The sequence below is a fragment of the Macrobrachium nipponense genome, chromosome 41 (genome assembly GCF_015104395.2).
Source record: "Macrobrachium nipponense isolate FS-2020 chromosome 41, ASM1510439v2, whole genome shotgun sequence".
Lineage (NCBI taxonomy): Eukaryota > Metazoa > Arthropoda > Malacostraca > Decapoda > Palaemonidae > Macrobrachium > Macrobrachium nipponense.
Genome location: NC_061102.1, coordinates 46,553,618 through 46,573,948, shown reverse-complemented (window position 1 = coordinate 46,573,948; position 20,331 = coordinate 46,553,618). Strand labels below are relative to the sequence as shown.

General features: G+C 36.6%; 1 protein-coding gene across 1 annotated transcript in view; it reads right to left on the bottom strand.

The window, feature by feature from the left end:
• LOC135212906 (nephrin-like) overlaps nucleotides 1-20,331 on the bottom strand; it is a 109,778-nt gene that overhangs the window by 22,835 nt on the left and 66,612 nt on the right. Inside the window, exon 9 of the mRNA XM_064246652.1 lies at nucleotides 11,926-12,090. Within this exon, the coding sequence (XP_064102722.1) occupies nucleotides 11,926-12,090 (165 nt within the window). The remainder of the gene's footprint in view (nucleotides 1-11,925; nucleotides 12,091-20,331) is intronic.

The window sequence follows — 20,331 nt, the reverse complement described above, 5'->3', positions numbered from 1 at the left end:
ACTTAAAAGGGAGGTGCTCTCAGCGCAAAGATGCCAGATCAAGAGGCTTAACGAATAATGGCATTGCAGATCATTACCTTAAGGCAGGCCATACTATTAACTGGGATAATTCCTCGAAAATCCGTTGGGTCAAAGATCACTGCAAAATAAATCAACTGAAATCTTTTTTATTGAAGCAGAAAATGCCGCCCATATCAACAAACTGCAACCCCGGTGCCCCTTTCTGTTTTTGTATATAAAGGTCTATCAACTTCTATTATATTCAGTGTGAACTTGAAAATGTAGAATATACTACGAAAGTACTTGTTCCAGGTCCCAAGTTTTTCACTCACCATTTGTCCAGAAAATTACGAATATAATTCGTAGCTTTCCATTTTTGTTTGTATTAACCGCATATTTTGACTCAAAGGGAGTAAGTAGTAGTTTGATAGTTTTAAGTTGGTATTGAATTAGCTTGTTTTCATTTTTAACCCTCTTTCATTGGTTCCCTTATTACCTTGTTATAACTATACAAGCCGATATGGTTATGTACTGAAAGACATAAGCAGAGACATCACTACGTCCGCAGTATGGCAGCAACTCCTCCTCCATTCCTCTAAGCCTTCTGTGAAATTACTAATCTTCGTGTTCAAGTGTTTTTCGCAGATGCGTTTCTTCGTAGATAATTATACAGTGAGGAATATAAACAATATGTGGATGTTGTAAAAACCCCACTGGACCACTGGATAACTTCTTCGATTGGTTTGCCACGACCATGTGCCACGTCGAGACGTATGCAGTTCTGAAGTCCTCGTCCTCGAGTTATGACCAAGGGTTTACTTTGATGTATTCAGCATTGTTGTGTGTGATTGAGCCCAAGTGGAGTCCTAGCTTAATGTGTCGCATAATTGGCTCCTTTATCTGCAACTTGCTCTTGTGGTGAAAGTCGTCATCACTTCCACTTATATGCCTCACTGGACAATAACAGGTATAGGGTTCAACTGAAGGAAGCGGGTATTAGTTCGATTCCTTGTTATTGCCAGTACTTTCATTTATATTTAAGTAAAGGTCTTGCTAAATCCATAATTATTAAATAACTATTCTTGGTCCTTTTGAGTCAATTTATTCATATAAAAATTCCAGGTTATTTGCGTCAAAGGTTGCATTAATATGAAGTTTATGGCTTTGGTTAATTTTATTTTGTGCGAAGCCCTGTAAAAATTTATGCAGCTTAATTTTGAGTAATTCTGGGGAAATTTAATTTGACTTATTGTTTCCATGTCACTAATAGTGATATTGTTCATATTTTTAGGACAGAGTAGTTACGAGCTAAACATATTAACTGAAAAGGACTTTCTCGCTTCGTCTACGTTTTGAATGAGGCCCTTTCATCGACAGGAATTCCATTTAACTGTAAAGCTGTCTAACATACGAATGTACTATTTGGCTTGCCACCTTCAGCGTGTTTGTTGTTAATTGTAAGGTGTTAATAATTATATTAATCTGTGTGTTAAGGCTGTTTAAATTACTTTCCTAAGTATTGTTTAAGTGAATAAGTATACAAAAGTTTAGTTCACCATTTTACCTGGGGATTTAAGGGTATTTCCAAGCAGGTGTTCCTTTGTTTGACATTGGATACGCACACACATATATATATACGCACACAAACACACACACACACACATATATATTATATATATATATATATATATATATATATATATATATATATATATATATATATATATATATATCATTCATTCAGCAGGGTCCACTAAACACATCAAAAAGGCCATATTTACTCATAAGAGACGTTTCGCACATTATCTACGTGCATCCTCAATCTGCAAGGATAACATAAAATACGTTCAAGTTTACAAAAAAATTATTTAAATAAAATATAATAGTTGAGAGAAAAAATATTTAAAAAATTAAAATTAATACAAATTAAAAGGTATATAGTAAAAAAGAAACCAGTTCTCACCAAACCATCCAAAGGAGAAGGAGAAGAACGAATGACCGAAACTTGACACTAACCTACGACTTCATTTATGCAAGATAAAGAGGAGAAGCGAAAACGTTATAATTCAAAGAAGGAACAAGCCATTTGATGTATGAGGACTCAAGGATACAGTTTTAAAACGGGTCAGAAATTAAGTAAACCAGAATTGTCTAATATAAAGAATCATGCCTCTACATGCAAAATTGAAATAAATAAAAAGCTTTTCTCTATTATTGGTAGAACAAGCCATAGCAATTACCTAATTACCCTTGAGTCCTTATTCATCAAACGGCATGTTCCTTCTTTGAATTCTAACATTTCCGCTTCTCTTTATCTAGCATAACTTAGGCAAAGGTTGGTGTCAAGTTCTGGTCATTCGTTCTTCTCCTTCTCCTTTGGATGGTTTAGTGAGAACTGGTTCCTTTTGTACTATATACCTTTTAATTTGTATTAATTTTAATATTTTTTCTCTAAACTATTAAATTTGTTTAAAATAATTTTCTGTAAACTTGAATGTATTTTATGTTATTCTTGCAGATTGAGGATGCACATAGATAATGTGCAAAACGTCTCTTTTGAATAAATATGGCCTTTTTGATGCGTTTATTGAACCCTGCTGAATGCTGTTTAATGTCCTTGCCTGGAATCCTTATATATATATATATATATATATATATATATATATATATATATATATATATATATATATATATATATATATATATATATAAATATGGCAGCAAATGTCAGTACAAAAGCCAGATGTTAGAGTTAGCCTTAACTAAACAAAGACAGGTAATAAACATCACAAAGGGCACCTGGGATTCAGATATCATAAATAAAATCTTCGTTCAATCAACGCTTAAGAAGATTAAAGAGAAATTATCAACTTGGGTGACCTAGTTAAATGGCTTACTGCCTTTTCTGTAATTTTTCTCATTCATTACCTACATGAAGAGAGAGACAGCAATCTCTAGTAGCCTGTACATTTTAATCCTATCATGAATAGTTCAGAATATAGGGTTAAAATGTACAGGCTACTAGATGATGAAACTACTTATGCTAAAATAGAGAATCCTCCAACAATTCAAAAGCTTCAGAATACCTTTAATCAGAATGTGAAGAAAATAATCAGTAGACTAGGTAATGGGAAGGACATGCTATGCAATAAATTATTCTCAAGTAAATTGCCTGAACTTGCATATATATATATGGCAGCTCCAAAATACACCCTGTTGTTTCTAGTAGGAAATCTCCTAACAAAAACTTAGTTGTGTGGTTAAGTGGAGAACTAGGAATATACTTAGGTATATTTTCAGAATCCCATATTAAACATTCAGTAGATTTCATAGACAAAATTAAGAAAAAGAATATAAAGGGACACATGGTTAGTTTTGATGTAGTAGCATTATTCACCAATGTCCCCTTAGATAAAGTATTAGAATTCCTTCAGACTAAACATAATGAGGGTATTTTCAATCCAAACATCGAAATAGGCGTCTTCCTTGAATTGATTAAATTGTGTGTCAGTGATACTTATTTCACGTTTGAGGGACAAGTTAACAAACAGAAATATGGAGTAGCTATGGGGTCCTCATTATCACCTATACTCGCTAACATCTATATGGAATATTTCGAAACTAATCTAGTTCCTAATGTTAATGTCCCTAACTTAAAACTGCAAGGATGGTGGAAATATTAGGATGATATTTTTGCTATTCTGCAAGGTGATGAAAATGAAATAGAAACTTTTCTAGATGAACTCAATAAGTTTGATAACAATATCCAGTTCACTTTAGAGAAAAGTAACAATAATAAACTGCCCTTTTTAGACATACTCATAGAAAGAAAAGAAACAGGATATGAATTCAGCACATATGGAAAGCCCACACATACAAACTCATATATTCATTTCTTCTCTTTTCACAGCCATGATATATAAATAGGGGTTCTAACAGGTTTATTTCTTAGGGCAATGAGAACGTGTGACCCTTGCAAGATAGAACAAGAAATAAATTACATCGGTAAAAGCTTCGATGCATTAGCATACCCGGAATGGTTCAGAAAAAGGGCACTCAACAAAGCTAGAAAATTTTTTACAGAGCAAATGTAGAGAGTACATGGAATAAAGAAAACAAGAAAATAGTTGCCCTCCCTTTTATGCCTAAAATTAAACAAATCACTTCAAAAATGAAAGAAAGTAAATATAAATTTGTGTATACCTTTGATAATACCGTAAAAAACAAAGTATGTAAAAATAAATTGGAAGGAGAAGACAGTAATACAGATGATGTAGGGGGTTGTGTATACATGATCAATTGCAACAATTGTGAAGACTGATATGTGAGGGAATCAGGAAGGGGAATAAGGACTAGAATCCAAGAACATATAGAAGGGCAGTACAACTTAACTCTCAGGGGAGTCCTATAGCTAGGCATTGTTGGGAAAATGACCATACGATTGATTTAAAAAACAATAGGCTTATATACAAAAGCAACAAAATTAGTCACAGGAGGGTAGTAGAAGGTGCACTCATCAGAGAGATTAAAGTAATAGAAGGAAACAAAGGTTTCACCTCAGAAGATCCCATAAGCCGAGCTTTGATATTAAAATAAGCTAAGATTGACCCTGCTGACCTGGAGATTAGGTTTCCTGCCCAACAGACTTTTGGTGACCACACCCTTACCTCAAGGATTAATCCCATTGACCATCAGCTCAGGATATCAGAGCGACAAGAGGGGATTGGCAACTCTCAAGGAAACCAGAACAGCCATCACATAAATGACAGCTCAACGAGAAGAAGTTCCAGAAGACTGCTGGGCCTTGACCCAGGCTAACATTCCAAACATCTCTTGAAAATGGGCCACAGATAGGGCCTGAAAGTACTCGAGTGTGTAGTAAAACTAAATATAAATACTTAGAAGTAAACAAGTTACAAAGTGATTTTGTGGGTTTCTTTTTCAATCTTCAGAAGAAAACTGAAAAAAGTTTTTGTTTTGGTAAATGATTGAATATTACTAGACTGTAAGAGTGTCAGCTTAAAATTCCGTTTTTCGACCATTTCAGTCGAGTCAAAGTTAACCAAACGTCAATTTTTTTCTATTTATCGTTATTTATATGCAAATATTTAAAAAAAAAAAAGAAAGCTACGACCATGAATTATTTTTCTTGTATTCTACATGAAATTACGCACATTTTCATATTTACAACTCTATGTAACGGCTAATATAAAACGGTGCAAATATTACGACAATGTGACATAAGCATTTTGGAGATTTGCAGCGGAGATTCCGCGGGCAGAGGGAAGGAAAAAGTTTTTTTTAAAAATTCACTATAAATTGAAATACTGTGCTAGAGACTTCCAATTTCTTTCAAAATGAAGGTAAATAATTAAATATTACTAGAATGATAGATTTTTTTCTTACCCAAAAATACCAATATATATATATATATATATATATATATATATATATATATATATATATATATATATGCATATATCTATATATATAGATATATGTATATATCTATATACATATATATATATAGATATATATAGATATATATATCTTATATATATCATATATATATATATATACTATATATATATAAAAATATTATATATATATCTATATATAGAAAATGCATATATATACATATATATAGTATATATATATATATATATTATATTTATATTATAGATATATATATTATAGATATCTATATAGAATATATATATATCTATATATATATATATATATATATATATAGATTTATATGCATATATCATATAATATAGATATATATAGTAATATTATATCTATATATATATATACTATATATAATATGTATTTCTAATATATCATATATTATACATATATATATATATATATATATATATTATATATATTATATAGATATATATCTATATATTATAGCATATCATATATATATATATATATATATATATAGTATGATATATATATACTATAATATATATATATAGATATATAGATATATATAATATATAATACTATTAATTAATATTTATTATAAATATTCGATATATATAATATATATATATTATATACTATATATATATATATATATGCATCTATATATATAGATATATATATATCTATATATATATATATATATATATATATATATAAGATTATATGCATACTATCTATATACTATATATATATATATATATATATATATATACTTATATATAATATATAATAATTAATATATATAATAATAATCATATATAGATATAGATATATATAGATTATATATATATATATTTATAAAAAAAAGAATATATATATATATATAAGATAGATATATTATTATATAAAACGATTTAATAATATATATATAAGTATATAGTAGATATATCATAGATATATATCTATATAGCATTATATAGATATATATATATATTATATATATATATATATATATTTATAGATATTTTGTTTTTTTATTCTGGTACGAATACATAACTAAAGGAATGCAGGTGAAAGTTTTCTTTTTGCATAAATTGAAATAACACATCAATAAATACAGATATATAAAAACTTGTAATAAATATAAAACTAAATATAAAATCAATGCAGAATGTTCACTCGTAATCCTGACTCTTCGTTCTATCCTTGTTGTCTCCCTCCTCCAATGAAGAGTCTTGCATGTTTTTCCTCTCGACATGATGAGGTACAGGTGGAGGAGGGAGACGCGTGCCCTTACTGCGGCGGCCCTCTGCACCCTCTGTTGTCCCTAGGGTAGGCACACTCCAATATATGACCGCACTGTGGTACTTTCGGTCACACTCCCCGAAACTGCAAAGAGCTATATTGCAGGTGCGACAGAAGAACCGGGTGTCTCTCCTTCTGCCATTCATATGGATCACCCGGCACCGTTTCTCCCTGTGCCCTTGTAGGAGCTCCAGTTTGCGATCCCCTGACTGCAGCCGACACACAGGGTCCACTATCCAGCGAGAGTCTGAATCTGAGTGCGGGCAGGATCATCAAGGGCAGTGGCAGAAGGGGCGGCAGCGGCAGGGGCGGCGGCAGCAGGGGCGGCAGCAGGGGCGGCAGCAGGGGCAGCATGAGCAGGACGACCGAAGTTGGCCCTCCTAACATCTGCTCTTTCCTCTAGGGGCAGATATGGAGCTCGGGGCATGGGGACAGTGATGGAAGGCCACTCATCGGGATTAAAGTTGATGAGGGCATTCCCTGCTACCTCGAGAAACTGGATGTGGGACAACCTCCGGAGGTCTGGATTATAGTATCCACAGTAGAGGATGTTGGCATTCTGGAGGGCCAACTGAAGAATGTATTTGAGGAGCTTCTGTGTCCACCTCTTGGTTCTCCTGGCGAAAGATAATACTGGATGAGTTGATCAAAGAGATCAACTTCTCCCATGTGCCTATTGTAGAGCCCAATGAAGGTAGGCCGCTTGACACGAAACTCCTCATATATAACTCGGCCCTGCCGATGTGTCTTCTTCCCCTGGACGACCTCTTCTTGGATAGGTTCAAAACTCGTTGTAATCATGGGGATGAGTCAGACCCCCTTTCAACAGATGACGAAGACAGCTCCCTTCCGCCGCCACTCTGTCTCTCCTCTTGCCAGATGTTTCTGCTGGCTAGCAAACCTCTTGAGGACAATCGGGGCTCCCCGCACCAACTGAAGGGTGCCCCTGACGTGCACACCTGCTTCATACAGTTCCTGGGCCAGGGATTCCGAGTTATAATAATTATCCATAAACAGGTGGTATCCCTTGTTACGGAAACGATCCACAAGACTGAACACAGTGTCACACAGCGTGGAGAAGACCCCGGAATACACCAAAAAGTCCATGACGTATCCAGTGTTGGACTCCGTAATAAAGAACAATTTCACACCATATTTCTTTGGCTTCTTGGGGTTGTACACTTTTATGCTCAGACGTCCTTTGTAAGACATCATCCCCTCATCCAAAGAAAGGTTCTTGCCAGGAACCACGAGAATTTGGCACCGTTCATGAATGTACTCCAACACTGGGCGGACTAAGATGAGGTGATCGGGGTTATTCCGGGGTATGGCCCTTCAGTTGAAGGCGTTGAAATACCTGTCCAATGCCAGGAAACTATCACAGGGCATAACGCCGGGCACATTGGGCGTACTTAAAAAAAAATTCCGCCTCCAATATTGCCTGACGTCGGCAGCAGGCATCATTCCAAAAAAAATGTGGAGCCCAAAAAATGCGCCATGTCAGCGAGGTTGCAGCCACGCCAGCGATATGACAATGTCGTCTGCAGTTCGTCACGGCAGTACCGAGCGTAGTCCTCCATCTCTGCTACCAGGTATTCCAGCAATTCCTGCGTAAGGAACAGCTGAATGAACCCCAGAGCAGTGAGAGGAACAGGTACGGTGAGCCCAGGTGCTGCCATGAATGGGTGCATGTTAGGTGGGGTGGAGTCCTCCGACCACCCCTTATCGCTCTCAGATGACTGACCTTCACCTTGGCTGGCGTGATGCTCTGACCTTCTACGTGCCCACGTTTGCGCATGCACACGTGCTCGGGCACAGTTTTGCACTCGAAACCCCCCCACTGGCCCATCTCCCTCACTTAGGCCGTCGCTTTCTGTGTCGTCATCGGCGACAAAACTAGACGACGATAACTCCTCCTCCTCCTCCTCAGATTCCCCCTCATAAGCACTAAAACCACTAAACTCCAACTCACTTTCATCCTGTGACCCTCGTACGGACATTGGGGGCAAATACTCATCATCACTAACATCGAGAGTGATGTCCTCGTCACTAGATGACCAACCCCCATCAAAATGAGGACTTACGACATGCTCCCGATCAAGCTCTAACAAGTAATCATCAATGTCCTTTGGTTCGAGGCCTCCCAAATGCCTACGAATGCCCCTCAGGACACCCCGATGCTTCCTAGGGGTTATAAAAGGCACACGAGACTCACGTTGTGGCGCTTGAATACTTTCGGTCACACAAGGCTGCACGGAACGGCGTTGAGGAGCGAGGTCATCTTGGGTGTTGGTCCCTCGCCAGCTTCCAAGTCCAAATTACGTCTCACATGATCCCTCCCGAGAGGTAAAACACGCCTTTCGCGCTCCATTCAATGTTCAGACACCCCTACGTACGTCTTGTACCACCACAAATACTCAAACTCTCGTAAAAGTTCGGCAAAACACGATTGCGGCAAAAGATCGCTCTCGGACGTCGCTGATGCTTGCTGGTGCAAGAAGAAGGCATTTTGCGCATGCGCAGCTGAGTAACGCTTGTAAAAAAAATAACAGCTTGATCTGTGAGCTCCCAGCATCCCTCAAGGCGCGTGATTCAAAAGTTTTTGCCTAGTAGGCCTATAACTATTTTTCCACGAATTTAAAAAAAAACTATTTTGCGTCAACGTACAATACGTCGGTTCGGCACCCGACAGACAATTTTTGTCGACGTTTAATTCGTCCAATCGGCGTTTAAGGGTTAATTTTGAAAGGCATTCGTTGAAATTGCCCAATTTATTATCCCAGACTGTTAGACTATCATCTACATATCTCATCCATAGCATATTTTTGGGTTTTATTGCATTTATTACTATAGTTTAAAGTATTCCATGTATAAATTGGCTAAAACAGGACTTAAAGGTCTACCCATACTACACCCGAATTTTTCCTTATGAATGATTCCCCGAATTAAAATACGTTATTAGATACATATAATTCAACTCACTTTATTATTTTGTCGAGGGCCAGTAGGAAAGGAACTGAGTAGGTGGCTAATTTTTCCCTCAAAAAACTATAGAACGTCCTGCACTGAGACTTTTGTGAATAGTAATCTACATCAAGGCTTAAAAGTTTTATGTTGTGACGTGAAATATGTGTTTCTCTGAATTTGTAAAAAAAATAATTCGAATGTTTAATGTGACTGGGAAAAAAAGTGCCTAAGAATGGGGAAAGGAAGCCAGCTAACTATTCAGAAATTTTATAATTGAAAGCTCTGGCACATAATATAATGGGTCTAAATGGAAGATTTTCCTCGTGAGTTTTGGGAAGGCCATAAAAGTAAGATATTTTGTGTGTTAATGACTAAATTTTTCCAATAATTCAATTATCTTTTTTTCTTGACCAATTAATCGTACTTTCCTAAAAAAAATTCTGTGGGAAGGAATGTTTTGGAGGGGATTTTTCGTCAATTTGTTGTAAGTGCTTGTGTCACTAAGGAGTTGGTTGATTTTGTTGAGGTAAAATTCTTTGTCCATGATTACAATTTTGCAGAATACAAATTTACCATATAAAAAAACCAACATTCTTACTTTCATACACTCACTACTTCAGTTATCATCACATTTCTATCCAAATAGGCATAGCCAACAATCTATTCTTAAGAGCCTTACAAATTGAATTTGTTACCCAGATTTCCTGGAAAAGGATTTGAACTAATTTGTAAGCAGCATTTGTCTTAAAGGTATCCTGTCCATATAACTGACAAAGCGATTCATAAAGCAAACAATTTTCTACTGACCCCCTTAAGACAAGACCAGAGAGACACCAAAAATGAATAAAAAATCCCACACCTGGACAGAATTAACATGGTGACACAGACGCTCGGAAAATCTAATCCTTTTGCCATCACCTACCCAATTACCCTATTACCCTAGCCAAATCCCTGATTAACGTCCAACAAAATCCAATCCCAAAGACACAGGAGTATACAAAATCCCATGCCTGGACTGTGACCAATCTTATAATGGTTTTACCGGAAAATCATTTCCCCAGAGATTAATACAACATAAACGGTTAGTTAGGTATGGACAACAGAGCTCAGCAATTTTTAACCATGTGAATAATCATAACCACAGAATAAACTGGAATTTGTCACACACACACACACACACACACACACACACACACACACACACACACACACACACACACACATATATATATATATATATATATATATATATATATATATATATATATATATATATATATATATATAAGCAGCAAATGTTGGTACAAAAGCCAAATAGTAGAGTCAGCCTTGATTAAACAAAAAAGACAGGTAATGAACATCTCTAAGGGCACATGGGATTCAGATATCATAAATAAAATCTTCCCTCAACCAACACTTAAGAAAATTAAAGGGAAATTATCAGCCGGGGTGATCTACTTAAAGAGCTTATCTAAGGATGGATTTTTTGGTATATAAATACCGCCTTTTATGTAACTTTTCTCATTCATTACCTACCTGAAGAGCGAGAGCAGTCTCTGAAATATAGTACTTAATTTCTATATTTTGATATTTTTATGGGCTCAATTTATTAAATGGAATTGTGTTGTAACAGATCATTTTTACCAGTCATTATATATATATATATATAATATATATATATATATATATATATATATATATATATATATATATATATATATATATATATATATATATATACAGTGGTCCCCCCGTATTCGCGGGGGATGCGTACCAGACCCCCCCTTGAAAATAGTTAGAACCCGCCAATGTTTGGAACCCCTATAAAAATGCTAAAAACAGCCTATTTTGTTAGTTAAAACTCAAGGAAAACCCACTAAAAATTTTCCTACATGGTTTTTTTTAATAGTTTTATCACAAAAAGTGCATTTTATGATGAAATTCGTCAAAAAAAACCAGGAATTTGTGGATATTTATCATAGAAAATACCGCGAATGCGCGAATTTTCCGCGAATAATGCAGGGTAATGTTCCCGAGAGAAATCCGCGAATGTGTGAGTCCGCGAATCTGGAGAACGCGAATACGGGGGGTCCACTGTATATATATATATATATATATATATATATATATATATATATATATATATATATATATATATATATATATGTGTGTGTGTGTGTGTGTGTGTGTATGTATGTACTATATATAAACACTTACATTCAGATATTGCGGTGGATTTGGAGGTACCGGTGAGCCAAGAGTATAATTCACAATGTAGGATCCTCTGGAATTGGTTGCGATACAGGTGTAAGTTGTATAGTCCTTGCGCGATATGTTCTTGATTTCCAAGACTGACGACCATTCCACTAAGCCATCAACAAGCTACAAAGATTCGCAGTGAATACATAATTTAAAAGATTTGTTAGTAATTGTAATGTATAGTGACAGACATCCGTTGAAATATGGTGTTTTGATACTTCAAATGAGATACTGCTTTGAAGGTTTTAATTAGTATTTTGATAAACATTTTTAAATATAATTATTATATAGCTAACGCTGCATACATTCCTCAGCCCTGGAAATGCAACAATTAAACACCGGCCTTAGAAACAAACTTCAAATTATAGTCTATACATATATATATATATATATATATATATATATATATATATATATATATATATATATATATATATATATAAATGTTATTGTCATTTCGACAAAGTCGGATCATCAATAGGGACAGTATGGACAGCAGAAACTTCAGCATTTTCAGTTACATCTTTACAGTGCTGGTAATCTTCTTAGGCACGAAGATATAGTAATTCAGTTGTATTCCACAAAGGAAAATGAAAAATGTATGTCTCAGAAAATGCCCAACAGTTTTGTCCCTCAATGGACCTCTTCTTGGAGCGTTCATTAAAGAAAGAGATAAAGTTTACAGAGCATGTAGCCAAGAAAGGCCTACAATTTTTAAACTTACAGTTACCAAAAAATAGTAGTTTGAGCTACAAACTATTCAGCAGTAAAATAACAATAAAACAAGAATAGCAGTTGAAAAAATGAAAAATGCCAAAATATCTAACGAGGTAATACATCCATTTGAAACAGAATAACATACAGTACATATTAACAAGCGTATACTATATGACAGTTAATGGATAACATTATCCAATTTGTACTGACGTTTCATGACATGTAATATAAAAGGATCTAATTTATACAAACCAGGCGATGAATTAAAATTTTTGCCTTTGCTGTTAACAATGCAAGCTGTCTATCAAATTTCTTTCAATACTATGAACACATAAAGCATTGCTTGAATTATTTGTTCGTATATTATATTTATCATTTTAGATGCGTTTTTCGAGTGTCTTCCCAGATTGTCCTATATAAAAACTACCGCACTTGCATGGAATCTTATATATGACTCCTTCATTGTTTTCTGGACTATTATGAATTAAAGTTTTTCCAATGGTGCTAGGATATGAAAAAGTTGTACTAAAACCAAATAACCTTAGGGAGTAGACTATAGATTCTAATGTGGAATGGTATGGGAAACAGATAAAATCCAGTTTTCTGTTTTTCACCTCATATGAATAAAATGTTTTTTGTGCTAATTATAGACTGTAATCAATATCTTCCAATTTAGAATTATTTTCAATACCAACTTGATATATAAATTCTAGTTCCTCATTGATAAATTCCGAACTGCAGATATTAAGAGCTCTAAGAAACATTGATCTTAAAGCTGGGAGTTTTACTTCTACTTTGTGTGAGGAGTAATTGTTAATAATAACATTGTTAGTAGTAGGTTTTCTGTGTATTTTAAACTTGAAGCTAGAACTTACAACTGACCTTATAACAGTAACATCCAAAAATGAGATAACACTATTGTCTTCTTCGTCAACCGTAAAAGTTATGGAGGGAATTAAATTATTGAGGTCTCTTAAAATCTTCTAAATGTCAATAGAAGTTTTCAGTACCGCAAATACATCGTCAACATATCTAACCCAGAAAATAATATCTGCCATAATTGAATGAGCTATTCTAGACTCATAAAATTCCATGTAAATATTTGATAATACTGGGGACAAGCAATTACCCATCTGCATTCCAAATTTTGTCGGTAAAATTTGCCATTAAAAATAAAACAAGTGTCAACCACGCACAGTCTGATTAGTTCTAAAATTATATGATTAGGCAGAGATATGACATGCTTATTTAGTTCGCTATTTAAAAATTGTAAGACGTTGTTGACAGGTACACAAGTGAACAGACTTTTAACATCAAAGCGTACCATTATTTCATCATCTTTTTCAGTTTTCCTGATTAATCTGTTTACAAAATATAAATTATTTTCAACATGAGAATCAGATATTGTACCTACAAGTGGTTGCAATAATGTTACTAAGAATTTAGAAAGTTTGTAAGACACTGAACCAATAGTACTAATCATAAGACGTAATGGTTCTCCTCCCTTATGGGATTTAACAGTGCCATACAAATAGGGAAGTCTAGCATTTACAGTAGTAAACGTGCTAACCATATCCTGATTGTTCCCAAATATCTTTCTCAATCTATTATGAAACTGCGCATTTACTCTCTCACAAGGATTAGAAATCAAATGTTAATATGTATCTTGGACATTGAACAGAATGTTCATTTTATCAACATAGTCTCCTCGATCCAAAATAACATTAGCTTTATCTGCCCCCTGGTTATGTGGATATCTTTGTCTTTTCTGAGTGAGTCCAAAGCCTTCTTCAGACGTTTTGGAAAGAAGTTAAAGTACAATGTACTGAGTATGCCACAATACACAACACCTCTGGCCAAATTTATCAGTATATCATTTCTCTTTGATAATAAACTGTTTGCTGATTTCCACTATATCAGGTTTTCTCGTTGAATTATTGAATTTCTGTCCCAGTTCTAATACACACTTTTCATTTTCACTTAAATCTTTGGACGACAGATTAAGGTAGTTGGTATTTTTCCCATATGTTTTCCAATCCGACTTCGATATGAGAAATCTTAATTTATTATCAAGCCTCCTCTTATGCACTGTCCTCTGAAGTCGAAGTTAATTGTAGATATAATCCAATAACATCGCTTGCCAGTCCATAGGAATGTCTCTCAAAAACTGTCCACGTAGTTGTACAGACTGAGCAAAATGCCTCCACTTTTCTTTCTTCGCGTTATCGCGAGCACTGGGTAGGGACATACCATCTCTCTCTCTCTCTCTCTCTCTCTCTCTCTCTCTCTCTCTCTCTCTCTCTCTCTCTCTCTCTCTCAAATTATAAAAAATATACTTTACTATAAAGGGTATGCAAGACTCTAACCACCAGACAAATTAGAGTGATTTACCTAATTGAAATCTAGAGTTCTCAATTGAACTAAATGCATGAAAAACGGACTGTTTCGAAATCGACCTAGTTAACTGAAGTAAACCCATTAACAAAACAGTAAATACATATTCTTTCCATAAAGTAAAAAGTAGTCACACAGCGCAAGTCTCTCCACTCCGAAATATACAGAGGAGCTTATCAGAATTGGTAATTGTTCGGCTCGCAAGAACGACAGACTGACAGACTTCCTGTCAAAAGAAACAAGCCCTCATTAACATATATCGTGACTGAAATGATGGTATTGTTTTACTATAGTTCCAACTCTTTCTATAATAATCATAGTATTATAAATGCATTTTGCATAAAAAATTATTAAATTTTGTCTCAGAACACTTTTTGGGGAAATTCACCATATGCGTGATATGAATGGTTATAGAATCATTATCCTCGAAAAATTTCTAAGTGTTTTGTTTACTTTATCACACAGTTTGTGCTCTGATGCGAATTTGTTTTTGTTTGGAACTGCGTTGTGTTTCTGATGCGAATGTTTTCCCTCTTAAAATTGCATTGTGGGTAGTTACATGTTATGTCTAGGAGTCACGTGACCTGGTGAAAATCTGACAGCTGTCAGCCATATTCGCTTGTCATTTGGTTGAAGTCTCTCATATCGTTAAGCTATGTCTCTGTGTTCGTCCTGTAATTTTGATTATTTTCGGTTAATTCATGATTTTTGTGAAAATGAAACACGGTGCATTGAATTTTTATTTATTGTATTTATTTATTAAGCACTACCAGGATTCAGTTTTGCACCAATTTTTACTTGAAGCTGCTAAACTGTATCCACCTTTAAGTGACACTCAGCCACCATCACCACCTAGGGAATCCTTTTCTGATGATGACGACGACGACACTGTAGATGAGCCACACCCTTCTTGTTCTGGATATAAACCATCAAAACTTGTGTGTCCATCCAATTAAGGTAAATTTATGATTGTATTTCAATTAGTATTGTAACATAATATACGTCCTAGGTTAGGTTGGTTTGATGTGGTTAGGTCATTTAAACACTATGTGGGGGGGGGGGGGGTACGGGGCACCACGTCCTAGGTTAGGTTAGGTTGGTTTGATCTAGTTAGGTCATTTAAACACTTATGGGGGTGTACAGGGGGGCTCCGCCCCCCCAGTCAGGGCACCGCATCTTAGGTTAGGTTAGGTTGGTTTGATCTAGTTAGGTCATTTAACCTGTTAAGTGTCACCCACGTAATAATACGTTTACCGCGATCTACTCGGTAGCGCCTTCAACGGGATATTACGTTCAAGACTTTAACTGTGCTTGTCAAGCCGTCAGCCCCGTAATAATACGTTTACTCATATAGAAAGTGTAGGAACATCATTTGGTAACACACTCAGCACACGGGAAACTTATTTCCAGCCTGGCAACTCTTTCCTGGTGGTCGCTTATGCTAGAAAACTGCCTGTCCCTGTTGGTTTTCTTTCAATACGCTTCGGGCGTTTATCGAGACGAATTGGATTTCGCGTCTTTCACAATGAATGACCCAAAAAGGAGGCGTATTTCTTCAGGTGAGATCAATCAAATACTAGATGAGGAGTCTGATATTGATAACCTATTTGATGATGAGAGCTCTAGTTCTGAATCCTCCAGTGATGATACAAACTTTTCTTCCAATAGCGGGAGTGAAGATGACTTTTCTTTGCCGAGTGACTGGACTCAGAGAGAGAGAGAGAGAGAGAGAGAGAGAGAGAGAGAGAGAGAGAATTTTTCCTACACTTAATTACAGTATGAATAATAAGCATAAAAATCAATATTACCTATGAAAAACTATCATCAGTGCTATGATCGCTGATTACAAAAAAAGCGTGACGGTACGTTAGCAGCGAGCTCATCCGGGGCGGACTCTTAACAGGTTAAACAATATCCGGGGTGGGGTATGGGGGGTGGAGCCCGGTATTATTACAGTTTCAACCATTATGGGAAATCTATTATATTGATATTTTGGTAAATTTTTAGTTTCAGCCAAATTTGGAAAAATGCAATAAAAATATATTTGTTGCATCAGAAATAGTGTGGTTTCAATGAATTTAACGTTTATTTTGACTGCAAACCAACCGATTTAGAGATTTACTATGTATACCCTAGTTCATCCCACCAATTATGGGGGACACCCTTTGGGAACCGGGGTTTTGGGTGGGGGAAGGGGGGGGAGGGTGTTGGGGCATTGAATGATATTTGCAATAAATGAATAATTAATGTTCCAGCACCCCTCCCCCATACCCCTAACTAGGCCTACCGGGGGGAGGGGGGTAGGGCCCCCCAGCGACCCCCACCCCCTTAAAGCCACAGTAATTTTCAGGGCACCACATAACCTAACAAACCCACCTAACCTAACCTAGGGGCCCTGTACCCCTACCTAGGCCTAGCGGGGGGGCTCCGCCCCCCTGCGACCCCCCCTTAAGGCCACAGTGATTTTCGGGGCACTACCGAACCTAATACAACCACTTAACCTTACCTAGGGCCCTGTACCCCTACCTAGGCCTAGCGGGGGGCTCCGCCCCCCTGCGACCCCCCCTTAAGGCCACAGTGATTTTCGGGGCACTACCGAACCTAATACAACCACCTAACCTTACCTAGGGCCCTGTACCCCTACCTAGGCCTAGCGGGGGGCTCCGCCCCCTGCGACCTCCCTTAAGGCCACTACCTAACATCCATCAAACCAAATCAAAGTGATGGTACTGCTGATACATCGTTATACTACCACCATTATAATATACTCTATAAATTAATGAAGCTTACCTTAAACTGTTGGTTGATAAAAATGTGCTGGTGCTTTGAGGGAAAACGTGAAGCCGTTGCAAGGTTCCCTGACATGCAACTGAAAGTAGGAAGTGGCCAGTACCCGATGACCACATTGCACTGCAAACAATCGGTAGGAAATCGAAGGTCTGTCAAAATTAATGCCAGAAGGGCCAGCCACTACCTCTGCCATAGGTACAGGAAGACAAAATGCCGTTTTTTGCTTCATTATTCGAGTATTCAGTCAAACAAGGATACCAGTGGACACTAGACAGGTAACTGTATTACTCGCTGAAATGCTAGTGAAACTTAGTTTTCGACTCAAGTCATTCGTAATTGGTTATGAAACCCATGACGTCATAACGATGTCACACCTCTCAGCCAATAATGAGTAACTGGAACTGCTTTTGTTTGCGTAAGAAAGTAAGAGGGCTCATTAAAAGTAAACATTACCGTAGAGGAAACACCTCTCCCGACTTAGGAAAAATTCGAGGTAAAACTTAATCTTTTTTTTTCTCTGTAAGTATGCATTAGCGACAATAATGTATTGAGAAGAAGTGTTTTGTTATCACGTGCTTTACTCGGGAAAAATATCAATATAATAGATTTCCCATAATGGTTGAAACTAAAATATTACCGATATTTTTCCCGAGTAAAGCACGTGATAACAAAACACTTCTTCTCAATACATTATTGTCGCTAATGCATACTTACAGAGAAAAAAAAAATATTAAGTTTTTACCTCAAATTTTTCTTAAGTCGGGAGAGGTGTTTCCTCTACGGTAATGTTTACTTTTAATGAGCCCTCTAACTTACTTTCTTACGCAAACAAAAGCAGTTCCAGTTACTCATTATTGGCTGAGAGGTGTGACATCGTTATGACGTCATGGGTTTCATAACCAATTACGAAAGACTAAGTTTCACTAGCATTTCTGCGGAGTAAAAAAGTTACCTGTCTAGTGTCCACTGGTATCCTTGTTTGACTGAATACTCGAATAATGAAGCAAAAAACGGCATTTTGTCTTCCTGTACCTATGGCAGAGGCAGTGGCTGGCCCTTCTGGCATTAATTTTGACAGACCTTCGATTTCCTACCGATTGTTTTCAGTGTCAGGGAACCTTGCAACGGCTTCACGTTTTCCTCAAAGCAGCAGCAAATCTTTATCAACCAACAGTTTAAGGTAAGCTTCATTAATTTATAGAGTATATTATAATGGTGGTAGTATAACGATGTATACAGCAGTACCATCACTTTGGATTTGGTTTGATGGATGTTAGCTAGTGGCCTTAAGGGGGGGTCGCAGGGGGGGCCGAGCGCCCCCCCCCCCTCCGCTAGGCCTAGGTAGGGGTACAGGGCCCTAGGTAAGGTTAGGTGGTTGTATTAGGTTCGGTAGTGCCCCGAAAATCACTGTGGCCTTAAGGGGTCCGCCCCCCCGCTAGGCCTAGGTAGGGGTACAGGGCCCTAGGTAAGGTTAGGTGGTTGTATTAGGTTCGGTAGTGCCCCGAAAATCACTTTTCTCCTCCTCCCCCCACCCAAAAACCCCGCTTCCCACTGGGATCCCCCATAATTGAAGTAGGTAGTAGGTTTATGCTTAGATTTTGTGTGTAAGAGTAACTCTTAGTTTCTTTTTTATTAATTTCCTCATGTTTTATGCGATGTGCAACACCAATCTGATCGTTTTTTGCCGTTTTTCGTCGTTAATACTTGAAAAACGGGTGCGGCCTTCTCCTGGACATTTACCTTTTTCTGGAAAAACTAGTTTTTTTAACTCCAATTACATAGTAAATCTCTAAATCGGATGGTTTGCAGTCAAAATAAATGTTAAATCCGTTGGAACTACATTATTTCTGATGCAACAAATATATTTTTATTCCAGTTTTCCCATAATGGTTGAAACTGTAATTTTACCTGGAGCCCCCCCGGTCAGGGCACGGCGTCCTAGGTTAGGTTAGGTGTCCTAGGTTAGGTTAGGTTGGTTTGATCTGGTTAGGTCATTTAAACACTAACCGGGGGGGTACGGGGGGCCGAAGCCCCCCCCGGGTCAGGGCACCGCGTCCTAGGTTAGGTTAGGTGTCCTAGGTTAGGTTAGGTGTCCTAGGTTAGGTTAGGTGTCCTAGGTTAGGTTAGGTGTCCTAGGTTAGGTTAGGTATCCTGGGTTAGGTTAGGTTGGTTTGACCTGTAGGTGCTCCTTATTCATTAATTCAAATACTGGTTTGTATCCATGGTGATTTACCCCACCCAAAACCCTGCATTCCCAAAGGGTCCCCAACCTTGTTGGAAGTAGTAGGGGGGTATAAGCTAGTAACTGAAAAAAACTCATTTCCCCCAAGTATTACTATTGTAACCATTCAGACCACATTAAAACACACATGAAAATACATTACTCTAGAAAAATGGAGTTGGAACTACTGTAAGAATTTACCGAAATGATAATGCATTTAATAATTGGGTCATCACAAAAAA